At 35.3% G+C, this 20649-nt stretch overlaps 1 protein-coding gene across 20 annotated transcripts in view; it reads right to left on the minus strand.

The window, feature by feature from the left end:
- Positions 1–650: 650 nt before the first annotated feature.
- CADPS2 (calcium dependent secretion activator 2) overlaps positions 651–20649 on the minus strand; it is a 565017-nt gene continuing 545018 nt past the window's right edge. For all 20 annotated transcript variants that reach the window (XM_055283833.2, XM_055283832.2, XM_055283827.2 and 17 more), the window contains 2 exons: positions 7651–7755; positions 651–2546 (listed from right to left, as the gene is read on the minus strand). In XM_055283833.2, the coding sequence (XP_055139808.1) occupies positions 2373–2546; positions 7651–7755 (279 nt within the window). In that variant the 3' untranslated portion in view covers positions 651–2372. The remainder of the gene's footprint in view (positions 2547–7650; positions 7756–20649) is intronic.

A 20649-nucleotide genomic window follows, 5' to 3' on the forward strand; every position in this document is an offset into this window, starting at 1 on the left:
TTTAAGAAAATAATACTTTAAAAAGAGTAATACCACCTAAGATGTGGCATCCTTTAACAGACAGATGCTTGGGTGTTCATCCTAATAGTTATACCCATCAATGAACAATTATTAAGTCATTTCAAGCACTTTGCAATTAGTTCAAACAATTTGCAGTTAGTTTGGGAGAAAAACTTAAAAATCACTTTTCATTATTTTTCAGTTACTTTATGAATTTTTTCATACATCTTTTTATGGATCAAGGTTGGTCTCCGATTTTCTCATAAGGATGCAAGTAGCTCCACTACCTGCCTGACTGCTATTGCCTTTGCTTTGGAAGCCACTGTGGGTGAAGAGTAGGGAACTAGCTTTTAGGACTCTCCTGGGTGTAGAAGGGAAGTAGCAGAGAACATAAAAATCTGGAAAGAACCTCAAAGGGGCTGACCAGCCAAGGAGGCCAGTGGGCAGGTTAAACAGGCCAGGTCAGCAGCAAGAACCTCCAGGCCCCAAATACTTTCCACTGCAGCATCTGCTTTTCTTTATTTCTGAATTCTGTCAGCTGTCATTTCTTAGAGTAAATAAACTTTTCTTTAACAAAGGCTTTTAATACATTTGAGGTCATCAGTTAGTCACACTTTAGGACAAAATGGATCCACTATTTGGAGATGATCTGTATCAAGGAAATGGACATTTTATTGAAAGGAAAAGAAGGGTGGGTAATTACTAAGTACAGAGCAATCTGTGGTGGAACAGCAAGCTTGGGGATGGTGCCATTGGAGAGTTTGGGATAGCATGACTGGACATTTGAGGGTTTGGAGAAAAGAGTATTTGGTGTGTGAATAGAGAAGAAAAGGAAGGAGAACATTCTCAAACTGCCTTTCAAAGATAGTGAGTTGGTAGAGTTAGTCTCTAATCCCGGAAAAAGGAAGAAATTTCCTTCTTTTGTTTGTTATCTTACCCCTAGTGCCCAGAAAATGAGCCAAAACAATGCTAAATAGTAACTGTAGATTAAATAGATTTTTAAGGCTAGTCTAGATACCTAATGACCACTTATTACACCATGGGAGAACGAATCTGGAGGTCCAAGTTGTTTCATTTCTGAAGTTTCAGAACAAACGTTTTCATAAATTCAGGGATACCTCCACTTATTTTGCATTAACTGACTTCATTTAAAAATTACTTATTAATAAATGCAGTAGCACAATCTGCCAATATGGTTTAGGAAATATTACAAGAATAATTCATAGAGAACTTAGACAACATAATACAATTATCTCTCAAACCCTCGCAAGAAAATATTTTGAGAGAACCACTACTAATGTGAATTACTAGTTAACATTACTAATATTACTAATTATTAGTTAACATTGACTACTAATATTAACTAATATATGAAATACATATTTCCTCTGCTATGGAAATATGCTGTCATAGTAATTCTTTTAACAATGTGTGTGCCTATTAGGTACAAAGAACAGTCACTGTTACTATCTTTTACTCATATGATTAAAAACAAAACATTACAAACAAAACAAACAAAAAACTCAAGAAACAAAAACACAGAGTCAGACAGTTGAGATGTTTGAAACACTGCAAACCTCTTTTACTGCATTTGCTCTATACAAGTCTAATAAATACAGAAGTAGTTATGAGCAAATAGATTTTTATTGCCTGCAAGCTGTTATACTGGAGCAGGAGAATATGGTATCTTGACGGAAGCACACTTGCTACCCCACACCTGGGGATTACTTATAGTTGAAAGAAGAAGTGTTGAGAATGGAACAAAGACACAAACCCATTGGATAATCTAGTCTATTTTGGGTTTGGCAATCCTTTCATCCCAGGAATACACCTGTAGACCAATTCAAAGTACTAAGAACCAAGATTAAAGATTTTATACACATCACAATAATAGCAAATTAAGTACAAAACAAACCTGGCACATAAATTATAATTTGTAAGGTACACACCATTTTAACTAGGATATGATAGTGTTGGTGCAGTGATCGGAATTGAATTCTCACAATGCTGCATTATGAGAAATATGTGTCTCGCTTTACACAGAAAACATCATTTTGACGTGATTACAGAAAAATGCTCAAATCTTCTTAAAAAAAAAAATTCATGTTCTAATCACAAGCAGAGCCAAGGTTCATTTTTAGGTCAAACTACACAAAAGAGGATGCTCTTCTCCAAAAAAAATCAAAAGAAAACAAAAAAACCAAAAATCTTGGCATTTCCCCTTTTACTCTACATTCAGGCTTACTTTTTAAAGAAATACAAGCATTTTTATTTGGCCAAAACAAACAATGAATGTAATTACAAGGACAAGGTTAAAAAATAAAAAACAATGTCTATCAAGGTCTTCCTTCCTTCTGCAAAGCTGTGTGATATCAGCCTTCTTCTTCTTCATCACTGTCTTTCATAGTAATGCCCTGAAGTCCTCCGCCTTCTGAAACAGAGGCTGTGGCCTCCTCTACTGTTAAACGTCTGTGCACAGTATCATAAGTCTTACTGTTCAGTGTTCCTTCCAACACACCCTGCAATCGAAAGTCCCTGTAGGTTTTCTGAAGAAAGAAGAGAAAATTTGCTTAGGTCAGTTAGATTATATGTATGTACACAGATACATACTCAGTTGGCATTTCAAAAATGATCTTGGGGAATCCACTGATAGGTTCATGCGGCTGTCCATGCCAATCATCTTCTTGGTGTATTTCTGGGGAGTAAATGGAATGACAGACTTTGGCTATTGCTTCAAACTACAATTGCTATCACTACATCAAAATGTTGTGACTATCAGATGATAAATTTACTTTCCCCTCAGAACATTACTAATTGCACACAATTTACCTTTTGAATAACCTGTAGCAAAAATAAAATACGTATCTATGTAAGTTTTTAATAAGAAATTATTAGTTTTTTTTAATTGAGGGGGTTTCCTTTAATACTGAAAAATACATTATATTTTATAAAATGCATTAATTTTGGGGGGTCAGTTGTGTGGAGGAAGAAGATTAATCCTATAATCGGTAAAAGAAGTTCACATTTTCAGCATTTCAGTGAATTATAAAATTTATTTACATGTACTACTGGGTAAAAATTTGTGTACATCTAAATGTCTGGATGAATTTTGCCCTTTTCTTTGAAATTCCCTTGGGATGTGAAGTGCCAAATTCTGACATAAAGCTTCCATAGATGGGATGGCAAAACAAGTATTTACATTTTTTCTTAAAACAATACATTAAAATTTGCTGTATTATATATCAAAAGTAGGATACCATGTCATTGTTTCTACAATGATTTTCAAGACAACAACAAAATCCAACAATATTTTTCTGTGGCACTTAAAATATTAATCTATAATGTTTCCCTTATGTTTACATTGATTGATTGATTGACTGATTGATTGTGACAGGTCTCACTCTGTTACACAGGCTGGAGTACAGTGGTGTGACCATTGCTTATTGCAGCCTCGACCTCCCAGGCTGAAGCAATCCTGCCACCTTAGCCTCCTGAGGAGCTGGGACCACAGGTGTGTGCCACCGCGCTTGGCTAACTTTTAAATTTTTTTGTAGAGGCAAGATCTTGCCATGTAGCATAGGCTGGTCTTGAACCCCTGGCCTCAAATGATCCTCACATCTCAGCCTCCCAAAATGCTGGGACTACAGGCCTGAGCCACTGTGCCTGACCATGTTTACTTTTTTCTTTTCTTTTCTTTTTTTTTTTTTTTTGAGATGGAGTATCACTGTGTCATCCAGGCTGGAGTGCAGTGGCGCAATCTTGGTTCACAGCAGCCTTTGCCTCCCCAGTTCAAGTGTTCAAGTGATTCTCCCACCTCAGCCTCCCGAGTAGCTGGGATTACAGGCACATGCCACCACGCCCAGCTAATTTTTGTATTTTTGGGGTTTCACTCTGTCGGCCAGCCTGATGTCAAACTCCTGAACTCAGGTGATCCACTCACCCCAGCCTCCCAAAGTGCTGGCATTACAGGCGTGAGCCACAGCACTCAGCCATGTTCGCTTTTTAAAGCATGATCTTCTTCACATATAATTTTCTGCAGCTAAACATGACTGGTATTTTATTACTACTGATTTTTAAAGTAGGAGAAAAAGTTCAGTTAGTTAAATGGGGAAACAAATGAAGATATTTCACTTTGTGGGATATGATTTTGTCATAATAAGCTCATTCTAAGTCATAAGTTATTATGACTAAGGTAGTACTCTCTTACACCAAAACTCATGGCAATTTGCATCAGAACCAGTGAGATAACTCTGAAAGGTATGTTTTGTCTAGATCATCTGGAAGCTGATAAACATGGCATTATTACTACAGAGATCTGTGTTTATTCCTATAACTCTCTTGCAATTAAACATGTCAAACATAAAATATTCATCTACAGATGATGCATCTAATGTAAAGTATTATTGTTCCACTGACAATTATATACTGAGTTTTTGAGTTCAACTTTCTTATTTTATTGGAATGACTTTCCTTTGACTTAGCTTAATTACCAGTAAGTTGGCCAGAGCAGATTGAATTGTGGATCTGCAGTCCTGAAGGCTTTCTAATTTATATATAATTAAGACCGCTTTCTTATTCAATTAGCAAGCAATAACCAGTTGAGTGAGGTACTAGGCAGATAGCCTTGCAATCTCTTTCTCTGTCTTTAGAATTCATAAAATGTTATCGACACTTGGATGTTCCCTGTGGCTTCCACAAAGGTTTGGTTGGCCCTTGCTTAAGACAAGTGCCTGCCACAGAGTTCTGTTCACTTTTTCTCTCCTAGCAAAAGCAGCAGGTGATTTATGTTAACTGCATTTAATGTCATGTGGCCACTATGGAGAACACAAACACAACAACCATTTTGACTATTTGAGGGTTTCACTCTTCCCCTCCCCAAAAAAATCATTCTGAGGTAAAAACTTTGCAAATAATTTCAGTCTTTAATTTTTTGTGTAACCCTTTCTGGGATTTGTTTTTTCTTAGTGTGCAACATGAATGAACCAATTGGTGTATAAACGTCTTTGTTTAGGGTAAAGTTGGCTATTATATAAATTTTGATGGCATCTAGGTCTCCATGGGCATAGAAGAAAGGCAATCCCTGTGAGTAGTAAGGACAAGACAGCTAAAGGCAAGTAGTTTGGGTCCTGGGTAGAATACACTACTCTGCTGAAACACGCAGGCCAAGTCTAAGTGATCTGGATGGAAGGAATGTGTGGTTATGGACCTTCACAGTTCTCTACATGTGTTATTCAACAGCTTCTTAAATTCACTGGGAAATGATCATTATAAGCAAAACCATGTAAGTTCTGAAGAATAATGAATCTATGTATGAAATTGGTTAAAAGTCTGTTTATATTCAAAGTAGAAAAAACAATTAGAACATTAAATTATTAATTCACTTTGAGTTTTATTGTGAAAATAATTATTTCTAATTATTAAATAGAACCCTATGACTTGATTAAATGTATCAGCCCAAGAACACATTGGCTAAGCCTGGAGACTTGCCCGTGAAAAGTAAAACATGGAAAATCAAACATACTCATGAAAATTAATTTCATATTTATTGGTCAATTATTGATCATTAGGAAGAATATATTAAAAGAAGATATACTGACAGTACAATGGAAATGTCACTATATAATTAATAAAATTATTGTTCTTTTATGGTAAAATATTCACTGGTGAGAATACTTAAGATCTACTCTCTTAGCAAATTTCAAGTATACATTAATAAGTCACTGTATATCTTGAGTATATAAAAATTTTTACTTTTAAATTACACCTCAATAAAATGAAAACATTTCACTCTTGCTTAATCTTTAACTATAAAGATGTGTGGAAATGAGGAATAACTTTGAAAGAAACAAATCATGGGCTAATGTGGAGATTTTCATTCTCAAAACAAAGAGCTTAATAATCTATCAGCTAACATCAGAAGGCTGAATATGTAACTTCTGAAACCCTGAACACAGTAGGCATTAGCTTGAAAATATGGTTTATCATAAGGATAAACAGCTAATTGTAAAATTATTCACTGTATAAAGTGCAACTATTATGTATGTATATGTATATATATATGTGTGTATATATATATGGCAAGTACATTATACTGACTCTCTTTTTTGAAGAACAAACTGCATTTGAAAGCTCTTCAAGTCACATTTATAGAAACAAGAAACAATGGAGAACTAAGCCAATTATGAACCTATCATATTGTCCTTTCAGTTTCTTTGTAAAATAAATAACGCTGTAAGAAGTGTTCTGGATCAAAAGTATTTTCTCCATTGACATGTAATGTGTAGCTATAGTATTAAAATTTTGTGAGTGGCTATAATTTTACTTGTTATTTATGAGTAATCATAATTGCTATTATTGTGGCATTTTAGGTCTGGTTCTACCTTCCAGTAGATTTGCCAGTTTCTGACTTTGGAACAGAACTTTCCTATTTGTGGGCCTAACAAGATTAACAAGCAGGCATAAACATAATTTGTATTCTAATTAGACTGTAGGAACCAAAGGAATAAAGAAAATATTTTAATGTGGCTAGAAACATCTTTTAACGATGTAACACAGTGGGTCTTCGAAAACTTTAGCATGTTTTCATGTATTAGAACCATCTGGACGACTTGTTAATCTATAGATTACTGGGTTCCACCCTCAGAATTTCTGATTCAGTAGGTCTGGGGTGGGGCCCAAGAATCTGTGGTTCTAACAAGTTCCCAGGTGATGATGATAATGGTAGGTGAGGAATGACACTTTGGAAACTACTGTGTATACTCGTATATACACACATACACATAAATGCATATATACACATTATGTGTGTGAGTACATACACACATATATACTACTAATAAATGGTACTATAATGAAAGTAAAGGTCTTTTGTTTAAATAAATAGGTGATTCTCAATAGCTTAATGTTTTCTGCCACAAGGTGAAATTTCTGTCCCAATTTTAAGAAAAGGTTAAACTTGGGGTAAATTTTGTGCTTCCATTAGAATTTACAAAGTGTGAACAATTATACATAATATATTATGTTAAAGATCTTACTCACCAAATATGACATGTAATTTATTAGCTTTTCTCTTGAAGAGCTAAAGTCAAAATGGCCTTGCCGAACTTATGTGGTGTCTATGTCAGTAGTTTTGGGCGGTCTCCAACACTCAAACTGATTATCTTTTACATATAAGAAGGAGCATGCTTCCAAAAGGATTTGGGCAATGACAATGTATTACTTTCGTACCAGCATATAATAAAATAACTGAGACTCTCCTTATTCTTCTGGCAAATATAGTTCAAAATCCCTCACAACGATATATGATCCTAATAAATATGAAGTAATTGTATTATGATAAAACACTTATATGCTTAAGAAAATTAATGTAAAATTATTGTGAACCTACTTCCTTCAGGTAACTGTGCTGGGGCTTTATGTATTTAATCTCAAACTGTGAGTATTTGCTAGCAAATTTTTTTTATTAGTGCAAAAAAGATAAATTTATGTTCATTTATTAATCTAACTAAACATGGAAGTAAACAGTAGCACATCATTGCTAATAAGTGATACTTTTTAGTTACATCAAATACAGTTTTCTTATATGTCAGTATCTTGCCATTATTCCTTATAGCTTAGTGGGCAATTCATATCTAAACACATTTTGTTTACCTTCACGATCTTGATGAGCGTCTTCAGCTGGTAAATATGGAGCTGGAGGTCTAATCTATCAGTCAACCACACGCAAATAACTTTCATGGAACTGCTGTACCATTGCTAGAAGGGAGAATTGGGGCACAGGGGAGGAGAACAAAAAAGAAAACAACCTCTGCAGTATTCGTTTAACAGATTCGATAATGAGGGGGTAATAAAACACTCTGAAATGACCACAGATCAGCACTTGAAGTCAATAATGCTATAATTTCCTGTTAACAGAATTGTATGCTTTGCTAGAAAATCTGTTAAGTTGACCTAGGCTGTTCTTTAAATGAATTAACGTTACAGTCTTTCAGCTGTAACATATTCACAGAAGCAGTGTTTTTGCACTTTGCAGCCTAGTGGCCTGCTTTGTAATTTGTAAGTAACAAAGGATCCTAAATACATGTTATAGGACTGAATGGACAGCCAAGCAGCAGGAAAAAAGAGGTAAATTATTTTCAAAGGAAAATTTTCTATTAGCCTGCATGTTAAATAAAAATAAAAAAGAAGATGTGTTATGCTATAAGTCATGTAGTCAATACCTAAAATTACATTTTCAAGTAGCGATGGCAAAACAAAAAACTACAACTTAAACAGTAATTCTCAATCACACCTTTATCAATTAAATATTTACCGAGCTCTTTTAAAACCATCTAAAATAAAGATTTATTGAGATCTTAGGAAGAAACATTATGAAGATTGAATTTTTGTAAGAATCACAAAATAGGTGTCAGTTGACCGAATTATGAATGAAAAGGATGTGTTTCATTTTGTATTTTTGGAGGGTCCATAATTTTTCTGTTTATTACAACTCTCTTAAGAGAAAAACTGAAATTCTTCTTTAATGTGATTTTCTGCTCCTATATGTCTGTCAGTCTAGTAAAAGAAAATATCGTTCCTATTTTCAAAAAAAGACAATCTGCCATTACGAATAACATTTTTAAGGGACACAGTGATTCAGAGCTAGGTTTAGATAACACGCTAAGAATAATGCTACTCATTCAGATAAAAGTGAGAAATATCAATGTCCACTCAGCATTTAGAGAATGACAAAAGAGTTTTGAAAGACAGGAGATTTTGTGCCTTGCTTGTATACACAAACATAATGATAGTCCAGATCACATATGTGTGTGCATATGTTCTTAAGAATCTAAACACAGAAAAAAAATTAGAAAAAAATTATCTCTACATGATAAAACCATAAATTCAACTTCTAAAATAAATTTTCACTGATCCAAGTCTGAAATTCTTCTGGATTTATATTTATTAACATTGATCCAATACAATTTAGTTTAACAAGAAATGGTATTTTAAGTATAAATTAAAAATGAATTTTACATTTTACCATGCTTATTTCTATTGTTAGTATAATGAACATATATGCATCAAATGAGATAAGCTAATTTAAATGGATAACTGATATACTATATAATAGCAATCAAATGGATAAATAAAAGCTTCAAGTTTTAAAAATGTGAGATGGACCATGATTTTCTAAAAATATGCTATTCCTGTACCTAATTTTGCTCCTTCCTAAGGAGTACTTTGTTAATATTCAGGACATGTAAAAATTTCAGCAGTTCTATAAAACAAGACAGTCATATTCCAAAATTCTTAAAAAAGTAAACTTCCAGTAAATTCAGTACTTTAACTGGCACATTAAATCTCAAAATCTTTTATAGATACTTTAATTTCCAACACTAAATTCTATGCTACTTATTTCAAATAATTTACAGCTTCAACTTCTTGATTTCTGTTTTAATACAGGCAAACACTCCCAAGTATTGGTGACATTGAATATGAGTACAGTCAATTGAGGCCTTCTACCACACCACACTCTAGATAATTTGAAAGTGAAAATATTGTCGTAATGGATGTGACTCTTAAAAATTAGTTATTTTGCAAGGGATAGTAAGTATTTCTTTCTTGTTGAAGGACAGAAACTATATGTATTTTACAAAGCCTAACATAACATACTAGTTACTCTGTTAGACTGCGCAGTTACTGTAACTTGGTAAGTTGTATAAATTTTAGGGAAATGAAAAAACTTTCTTAAAATTACTCTATATGCATCTTTATGTTCTTGAAAATCCTTATATAATTTTAAATTAACTTCATTTTTCCATTATATATAATGGTACTTAAAATTAAGTGATAATTGAAAAGACATATAAGGTAACACAGAAATCATTTATATATAACTTATTTAATACAATGCCAAAATAATAATTTTAGAGAAAAAGAATTTGGGAATAAAATGATCTAAAGTTAACTGCAAAAACAGAAAAAGAGAACTATTATTAAGTAAAATGTTTAAGCTATTTATCATCATCTTACTTTGAAGGACAATAAATTGTTCTATCAGCAAAAGCTTCTAAGAAAATATTATTCTATCAAATAAGAATGTATATTTTTGGCTCCTAAATCAAAGCATTTTCAAGAGGCATTTCAGCTAAATTAAGCAAATGATTAAGGAAAAGCCGCAACTTAGCTCAGAATATTTGCTGCTACTAAGAATAGGTTAACAACAACAAAAATCCCATTATGACTGCTTTCTTGTATACAGTAAAACGCAGACACACACACACACACACACACACGCATGCACGCACACACCTTAAACAAACAATGAAAGCCACCAAACAGAAACCTCTAGCAATTTCTTATTTCTAGTGCTGGGATTAATACGTCCTTCTTTTGAGTACTGGATATGGTAGGTCCCATTTTCTCACACTGAGAAAAAAGTCAAAGGTAGGTTCTCTTCATTCCCCAATCCCCTCCACCAAACCAAACCAAACAAAAAATTGGAAAAGGGTGAATGTGCAGTAAAGTCTCCATGTTAGAAAGTGCCTTTTCACTTTGGAAAAGTTAATTTTATAAAACAACTTGGTTGACCATTCACTTCTCCGTAGGGGATGAAAAGGAAGGGGTGCCGCAGCTCACACAGAAGGTATAGGAATGGCATTACTGCTTTATTCTTTGCCTTGGTCTACACAGGAATAAAGCTGTAAGTGTATATTTTACAAATTTTTTCTACATCAATCCATGACAGCAGCCTACCACTTTAGCAAAAATATGTTTTTTTCTTCTTTTTGTGGTTCATTCAACTCCTGTAAGGGCATGCATTACTCACTTCATTTTCTTGAGGTATCTCTTTTAAAACAAAAATAGAAGAAAAGGAAAGGCTAGGGTTGACTCTGTGAGACCCCTGTATTTATTCACACGTATTGTGCATGACTGTAGACTGGTAAATCATATTAGCAGCCCGTCTCCCCATCAAGCTGCTACTTGCTTTCCAGCCCTGGGAAGGTTCAACAAATCAACAGGAGCACGGAAAACAGAACATCAGTCTAATCTAGTGTTTAAGGTGAAGTTTTCAAACCCAATCTAAGAAGATCTTTAGAGCAAGCAACAAGCTGAAGGGCTCAGAAGGTGGTATTGACAATGAAAGAGTGTTGAAATATTGAGAAGCGCAGCACTTGTGCATTTTTAATAACAAGAGGGTCAACAAGGACACAGCTCCCTCAGTGCCAGGAGTTGCCACTGACTATGGAAATTGCCACACCAGGGCTATAAACGCTTGCAGTTCATCAGCTTTCTTAAACAGTTCATCAGCTTTCTTAAACACCCTGAACCCCCTCAGTGGACCTTTAGTCTTGAATTAACAAACCAAAGCAATGAAAGAGGGTGCAGTCTGAATGGCTGGCATTGATCCCCAACTGTGTCAGCACTGCTACAGGCCCTGAAAAACTCTTTCCATTGTCAATAGAAATTGACAAACCTCATCTCCTAAATAGTGCAGCTGAGCCGGGCGGGATCCACGCAGCTGTAAAGGGCTCTGCTCTTGGGGCCGGGGAGCACTAACAATAGAACAAGCATGAGCTCTTTGTCAGTCCCAGACTCGGCAATTTTCTAACAAGGATTAAAGTTGTTTCTCCGCAGAGCTGGTGAAAAGAGATTTAGCAACATACCGTGCTTTCTTCATGCAAGTTAAAGAGAAGTAGTTAAGGAATTTCATTATTCTGTTGACTAGTGGAAATACAAAACAAATATATTAAATATGCACAACTCTCCTTTTTACCTAATTTATAACATTTTGAGGATGATTCAATTAAATATAACACGTATTGCCTGGAAAGAAGCACGTCACCTTCATTTTGGAAGTTTTATTTTTAAAAAGTCCAGCTGCTTGCCACCTGGAATGAGGTCTCAATACATACTAATGCACAATGCCTTTAGACCCTCCAAGGCTGATATTCCTAAATCTGAATCACAAGACCACATAGGGTTTATATATCACGGCTGCTTCAAGCAAATGATTTTTGTCAGAATGCGGCTTCTGATGATGATGGCAAGGTAAAAATAGCTGCGTCGCTAGGGCACAAATCTGTGATATATTTTCTACTTAAGTGTTTAGCTTTTTATTGATTATGAATTGGTACAACTAGTTGATGTATTTTTATTCTTCTCCAGCTATGCTTGTCTCAATAGGTGACAAAGAAAAGAAAAAGAACCAAAGAACCAACACTTTTTAGTGAATTAAGACATGAAACGGCTAAGTTTCCATATTATGTATTTCTTCATTTATTTCAAAAGAATCTGTATGTTTGGCAAGGGTTGAGTCATTGTGTTAAAATGAAATAATGCCTAGAAAATCTCACCTTAGGAAATATGTACCTTTTAAATATAAAGTTACATTAAATGAAAGAACAAACAATATTTTTTAAATGATGAAGGCTTGGATAAATTTGATAAATATAAGCCATCCTTCAGGATCATTTAGTAGTTTTAAAGAGCAACAAAATATTTAGAAACATTAATGCACTACAATTTCACCAGTATATTAAAAAGTAAATATGAATGCTTCATTATACATTGAGTGTTCATTTTGTCAACAGTACGTCTATTTAATGTAACTAAATTTGTGGCTCTGTTTCCTCATTTCCCATGTCTAAACACTAAAATGCAAATGTTATATTAATGGTAACTTTAATATAATAACGTCAAGGTTTTTCTACCCTGTTCAAGGCACCCCACTGAAACTATCATACCTGGTTCCATAAAACCAGACCCCCAGGCTCAAGCATTTTGCAAGTTTTGAGTGTGAATATTTTCCTGGCTTGGAATAGGAGTAAGGGCTATATTTAAGGAAAAGTGAAACCAGCCTATTAGGTTTAAAAATACAGGAAGTGCTTAACCCAACCTATGCAAATCAACATTCCCAGCTCAATCCAGAGGCACTCATGGTGGGGGAAGAGAAGAGACTTGCATATGGACATGGCAGCCGTGGGCTGGTTGTCAACACACCAGAGAAGAACACAAATGCAGACCCTGTGAGGGTGGGCAGTGCTAGCCCCTTTTACACTACTATTTGCTTGATTGAGTCTGTTACGTGCCTTCTCTATGCCTCAGCTTTCTCATCTGTAATACGTGGGATAGATTATATGAATCTATCTTTAAAATACTAAGATTTGAATGCTCTGTAGAAATACTGTGAGTTTAAATTTGACTTAGAGGAAAAGGCATGATGAGCTTGTGATTCTTGTAAAAATGAATGGAAGAGAAAAACCCAGTTGTCATTCTGTTTTAATATGTTGCTTCAATACAGCTTTATTCTTCCAGAATAAAGAAAAATCATCTAGAGTTCCAGTACTTTCTATTGTCTGTTTTTTTTTTAACTTATTCATCTGGCCTCAATGTATAGACATAAAAATGAAACAATAAAGAATACTGAGGAATGAGATTTATAAAGAACTGTGAATTATAGATACTGTTTTTATTAGTATTATTTTCATGAATTATAATTATAAAGGCATCTGATATTTATTTTATCCTTCAAAAGAAGTTCAAGTAATTAAGTTAAAATTTCATTTAGGCCAGTGCCTGTAATCCCAGCACTTTGGGAGGCAGAGGTGGGTGGATCACTTGAGGCCAGGAGTTGGAGGCCAGCCTGGCCAACATGGTGAAACCTCATCTCTACTGAAAATACAAAAAATTAGTTGGGTGCTGTGGCATGTGCCTGTGGTCCCAGCTACTTGGGAAGCTGGGGCAGGAGAATCACTTGAACCTGGGAGGTGGAGGTTGCAGTGAGCTAAGATTGCACCACTGCACTCCTGCCTGGTTGACACGAGACTCTGTCTCAAAAAACAAAACAAAACAACAAATAATTCATTTAATTCTTACGATAACCTTAATGAAGTAGGTGTAATTATTCCCATTTTGCATATCTGGAAACCGAGTTTACAGAGGCACAAAACTGAGTTTAGATTAAGCAATTTACTTATTCAAGTTTATACAACAAGTATGACTTAAGTGGTAGGGTAAAGATTTATATCTTATGTTTACACTCCAGAGTCTGTGCTCATAACTCCTGTGTTATTTCACTTCTCTTTAGAAGGACATCTGGATTTCTGCTTTGTCAATAACACCTTTTATTCTTAAGAGTAGTTCGGTGCTTCTAGCAGAAAACTAGGAAAAGTGTCATTAGCATTTGTGGTCCTTACTGACAGTCACTGCAACATAGGATTGTGCACAAATAGAGAAGGTACCTATTAATTATTTCCAAAAAATCCCATTCAATTTTTTTTTGCAGGTTGAAGCAATCCACATTTCTAAAGATTAAATGTATCTGTAAATCCAATAATGTAATATACAATGTAAATAAATTTTTTGAAAAATTACACTCCCTATTAGGATAACCAGTCAAATGGCTATTATGCTATACATCTCATATACTCTCTTAAGACTCATTTTAAACTGCTATATATCATAATGATTAAAAACACTGGAAAATATTTGTTCTACTGTAGCAAAACAATGTAATGTGGAAAGACGATCCTTGGTTCTTCCATAGTAGAACTCTATATATATGATTTTATTCATCATCTTTTTTTTTTTTTTTCAATCAGAACAGAGAAGCATGTGATTCATGCTGCTTTTTTCCATGTTGAATAAAGTCATATTCAGGGCAATTTTCATTTTTTAACTCCATCAGGAAGTTTGCAAATTAAGAGTATCATGTCTATTAAGGAATGAAAAATGTAAAAAGTGCTAACATGGGGAAGGTTGGTATAAAATAGTCACCTAATAAATGCTTGTTGAATGCTGAAAAACTTCCCTATCTTTGGCGTTCCATACTTCATCTTTTAAAAAATACATGAATAACAGAGATATTTCCAGATGAATTAGATCCTCTTCAGTTTACATAACAGAATAAGTTCAAAAACAGGACAAGTTCCGTAAATTGGGAGCTGCACAAGCTCTTTTCAGTTCACTACTAATTCCAAAATTCCCTTCATTCCAAAATGTCCTCAAAGAGATAAACTACCTCTTTCTTCAAACTACATGAAAAATATTTAAAAAATAATGTTCTTTATTATCAAATAAGCAAGTGCCTCTGCAAGTTTATTCTGTGGCTCCTTTCCTAGTACTAAAAAGACTAGTAATTGGAAAGTGAAAATTTCAGACAATCAGTTGTTCTGCCCTCCCTTTCTTAGTGTCCTTGATGGGATGCATACTGGTTTGCCTAATCTTTTGAGTGAAGTCACTAGTTAATGGTTTGGCTCATTGATAAATCCAGTTATAATGGTGTATGTACTAGTTTGGGGTGCAAACATCACCTCTATGAATGATTTGTTTAGGCAGTATGAACTTTTCATCTGGTTGACTTATTTTGAACATAGTATATAAAATTTTGGTAAATATTGCATTTTAAATCCACAATGTGGGATTTATATAAAAGTATATTGGACTCTTGGAACTGCTATTAAATGGTACAACTTAGTCTTGAGATAAAACTCATGCCTGAGAATGAGCTGTTAGCATGTCTTTCTGCTTCAGTTTCCTTATAAAAATGGGACACATTCCAAAATCTTCTTTTAAGAGTGTCCTAAGGATGGGAGTAGACAGCTACCTTTCTGTCTCTGAGTCACAGTGCAGTCCCCCAGGAACCTTTTTCAGCAAACTGACCCACCTGCAGCTCTGCCACATGCTAGGCTTCTCCATACCTTCGGTCTCTGGGCATGCCCATTCCTCTGTCTGGACTTTATTGCCAACTACATCTCCCTGTCCAGATTCATGTCGGCATTTAAGACTCCGTTCAATCATTCATTATCTCTGCTTTTTAGCCAATACTATCTCTTACTAGGTACAATTAGGGGCTCGCCTATTTTCTGCTTCTAGAACTCTATACAGGTGTCTATAAAAATATTGCACAATGTAGTTTATGTCTCCCTCAATCAGCTGTGAGTATACACAAGGCTTTAACTGAATCTTACTTGTATTGCTATCTCCAGCCCTTAGTAGAATGTCTGGCACAGAGCATGCATTCAATTTTCATGAAAAGACTGCGTGCATTTAAATATTTATACATATAAAATTATATATATACATATATCTATAATAGTAGACAGGTAGCTTTTCAATAGACAAAGGACAGATGAATACCAGAGCCAGATTCACTGTTGACTTGAATCACATATTTCCTTAATAGAAAAATAATTAAATACACGTTAAAGCTGTGGAAATAATTGAAAAGTAAACAGTTGCATTTGGCCAAAAAAATTTAAAACAGGACGCAAATGGGTCTTAAAATGTGACAGTCTAATTTTATTCTAGGTGATGAATGAAATAAAAGAGAAAGTACTATAAATTGATAAACTTTCATATCTATGTACATATATGAGAATCCACACACACACACACTCACTCACAAAGCTACGCTAACACTACGAGTTCAGATGTTGATGTACTTATCCCTCCAGAGGCTATCCCCCAAGCAGGGAGCTGCCTCTCTAGCATATGCTCAGGTCTATTGGTACCCATTCTGAGGCCGTGGGGTATATTAGGAGGCACGGTTGGCTGTGCTGCCTGTGCGTTTTCACCACTAAGTGACATGTCCTGGGTGCGTTCTACACTTGGCTTTGTGAGCTGTTTTTAAAGAAAGGCAGAAAAATATCATTGCTGTAGAAATAGTGACTTCTGTCTGTAGGGATATAAGAGCTTGTTTGGGAGCTGATATAAGCCTGGCTTCTGAGCTAAGAACCCAGGAAGAATAGAGAGCAAGAGCGTGCTCTTATCTCACAGTCACGTCATTTGATGCAGGTGCTAGAACTGGATACAGACTTTGTGTTGGCTCTAAACCTTTAGCAAGTTTACAATCATCCACTTGAAGCAGAGGGAGAAATTAAACAATTTAATAGATTAATTATTAGTATCTATTTTGAAACAGTATTGACTTTCAGTTCACCAGAGTACTTCCATTAAAAAAAAAATCTGTGGATAGCTATTCTGCAGATAAAAAAGTAAAACATTTTATGTGGAAATAAATGTTTTTCAAAAATACCCATTTGGTAAGCTCCCTTGGGGCAAGGATTTGGTCTATCTTGCTTAATACTGTATTCCCAGCCTCTAGCAAAGTGTGTGGTCTAAAAAGTGTTTGATAAATATAGGTTCAAGTAATAAATAATTAATAAGAGGGGTTTCAACTTTCTATTCTCACTAGATTCCTATTGAGTAATTGTGACATAGATAGCCATCTCTATGGGCAAAGCCAAGGCCTGAAGTTTTAATTTAATCTCAACATTCCCCACCATTTTTTACACATAGTAATTAAATGAGTTTGTTTTCTAGATCTTATAATGTAAAACATCAATGAAATGGATATTCTACATCAATAAACATGTATTTTTACTGCCTCAAAAATAAATATTCTACATCAATAAACTTACACATTTATTGCCTATCTTTTTTTGAGATGGAGTCTCGCTCTGTCACCCAGGCTGGAGTGCAGTGACATGATCTCGGCTCACTGCAACTTCCACTTCCTGGGATCAAGTGATTCTCCTGCCTCAGCCTCCCGAGTAGCTGGGATACAGGTGTGTGCCACCACACCTGGCTACTTTTTGTATTTTTAATAGAGATGGAGTTTCACCATCTTGGTCAGGCTGGTCTCGAACTCCTGACCTCAGATTATTGCCTACCTTTAAGATATGTAGCTAGTGAGAGAAAAAGTCATCAAAAACAAATATAGGGAATATATGGAACTATAGAGGTCAGTAGAACAAAAGTATGGGAAAGTTATATATTAGAATGAATAAATAGAAGGCTTGAAAGAATCTTGTTCAGCCACATTCAAATACTGCATCCTATCCTTGACTCTAAACCTTAAGCATGACAGAGAACACTTTGAGAAGTTTCAAAGGACAGCCACAAAGATGATTAAAGGGCTAGTAAAAAAGGCCTACAAAGTGAAGTTAAACAAATAGGGATTATTTATCCTGGAGTAGACAAGTATGACAGGTACCTTAATAACAGTCTTCATATTTAGGAAGGATTCTTCCTTAGAGGATGCTGGCTACCTGCCTTTTGTTCTCCAATGAGAGAAAAGAGAGAAATGGGTTTAAAAATCAGCATGAAGAATGTAAATGAGGTAGGGGTGAGCACTTTTTTCCCCCCAGTGAAATATTTTGTCCATATTAAGATAGCAAAATTTAGAAGATGTGTTATCTAGGGCCGTGCTAAGATCAGGAAATTCAGGGCTCTCTCTTACAGGTTAGGTGTTTATATGAAAGTTTAAAATTATTTTATATATAGTTTCCTGCCAATGCATTCAGTAATCACATGTAATGATGGTTCTGCTGGTTCCTTACACAGATTTTTTTTTCTTGGATTTAGTCAACACTGGTGACCTGGCTGCCACTGCTGTGCCCACTTGTGAATGGTCTGACCTTGCAGAACGCGTGATTCACAGAGGGGGACTACAAAAAACCAGCACAGAAAGTGGCTTTAAAGCCACCATGCCATTTGTTTAAGAAGTTAGGATGGAAGGGATGGAGGGTAGTAGCTATCTGTTCTATGAAAACATTGCAGTGATCAACTGATAGAAATGCTGGTCTCAGGGGAAGCCTGGGCATTTCCATGAACAAGGCACTAGAGACCAGTTGAAGTGCAAGCATGCAAAGTCACAGGCTCTACATATAGAGGTCAGAATTTCTAGACCATCTTAAAGATGAAAGATACATGAAAGCAATGCTAAATAACTTTCAAAATGCTCAACATCTTCCATATAATCAATTCAACAGTCTTTTATAAAATTGGTAGAGAGCATATTCTAATTTCTTCAGTGACTTAAGCCTTTGTTACTGGCTCAGGTGGATGAATGCAAATATACATTATGCAATTGGTGTTTAGAAAAATTTCTCCACGAAAATGAAAGTTGTGTCACCTTCCATTCATCAAAGACAGTTTTACCATTGTTAGGAGAGCTTAGGTGATCAACATTTTTCTTTTTCCTATTCAAGCAAAATCCTCTGGTCAGTTTGCATGTGGAATTTCTTTTTTTAATTCTGAGCACAATTAAAGGTGAGTTAAGGCTCTGGTGGAAATCTAAAGAGCATCAGCAAATCTGAGCACTGCTCAGCTTTTGAATTGCTTTTCTACTTCTCAGTTCTTTTAAATGGTTTTCTATGGCAGGAACATTTTTCTTAATTAGTCACAGCTAATTAGTGTTCTGGCATAGACAAGTAATCAGAAATGTCAGAGCTGCAAGGCTACATCTCCCTAATCCTTTGATAATAATTTAGCCTCCTGGGAGGGCCCCAAGCTGCGGTAAGTAGTGACTGACAATAAGGCAAAATTAGGTGGGCAGCAGACCATTAGGATAGAAAAATAAAAAGCACTACCAAATCCTGCTGAGCACCATCAGGCAACTAACTGCACTGCCAGATGAGGTGCCTGTTTAAGCCTGTGTTGTTAATTAGCTGATTCTACCAGACCTGCCACATATGTCCAGGTGCCTCATGCAAAGATGTGTATTTCTGGGAATGTGCCAAATGACAATTGTGTTCCACGATCACATTTCAAGAATCTAAGCAAGAAGTCCACATATTTCTTGAACATTCTTTTGAATTATCAAAGAAATAAGATCAACAAGCTATAGTACACTTTCTGGTTGAGTTTTTTTTAGGCAATTGGGCATGCTTATCTCAAGTTTCTCAGGTTTTAATTCACCAAAGCTCTGATTCAAATGAGGGCCTTTGGCCTCTCTGAACCACGTCTGGACTTGCCAAAGTTATTTTGGCATACACCATACATCAAAAGTTGATCCTTTTATAAATTCTTACACTTACAAATAATAACTTAACATTACAATGAGGATTATTAACTCAAAGGAACCAGACAGCTGTAATTCAAGAGCAGAGGTTTCAAAGAGAAACAAACTTTAAGGAAAAAAAAAAAAAAGCTGAGGAACAGCTCTGTATGGCATCTACTGAGGCAGAGAAGACAATATAGAAACAGGCTTGACTATGACTATCTTAAAAGAGGTCAAACAACTTCAGTGTGAGTCCAAATACCATAAGTAAACCAAAGCAGGATTATATACAATGCAACACAACAATGACAACAGCTGGAAAACAATGTGTTAAAAGCAGCTAAGTAACACATTGCTACAACATGTGAGATGAATAAGACACTGCTCCTATCATATATATAACCAAAAGGTTAGTCAAACTTTTTATCTACCTTTAGTACACAATGAGGTACTGAGGTACACAACACAACAATGTTTAGAAATAAATTACCTCAGCTGGGTATGGTGGCTCATGCCTGTAATCTCAGCATTTTGAGAGGCCAAAGTGGGCAGACTGCCCACTTCAGGAGTTCAGGAGTTCGAGACCACCCTGGGCAACATGGTGAAACTCTGTCTCCATTAAAGTACAAAACATTAGCCAGGAATGGTGGTGCACACCTGTAGCCCCAGCTACTTGGGAGGCTGAGGAAGAATTGCTTGAGCCCGGGAGGCAGAGGTTACAGTGAGCTGAGATTGCACCATTGCACTCTAGCTTTGGCTACAGAGTGAGACTCTGTCTCAAAAAAAAAAAAAAAAAAAAAACCAAATAAATAAATAAATAACCTCAAACAGCACTTATATCATACATCCCTTTCTACTGATGGAAAAGGTAGTATTCGAGT

This window comes from Symphalangus syndactylus, chromosome 6, assembly GCF_028878055.3.
Source record: "Symphalangus syndactylus isolate Jambi chromosome 6, NHGRI_mSymSyn1-v2.1_pri, whole genome shotgun sequence".
Classification (NCBI taxonomy): domain Eukaryota; kingdom Metazoa; phylum Chordata; class Mammalia; order Primates; family Hylobatidae; genus Symphalangus; species Symphalangus syndactylus.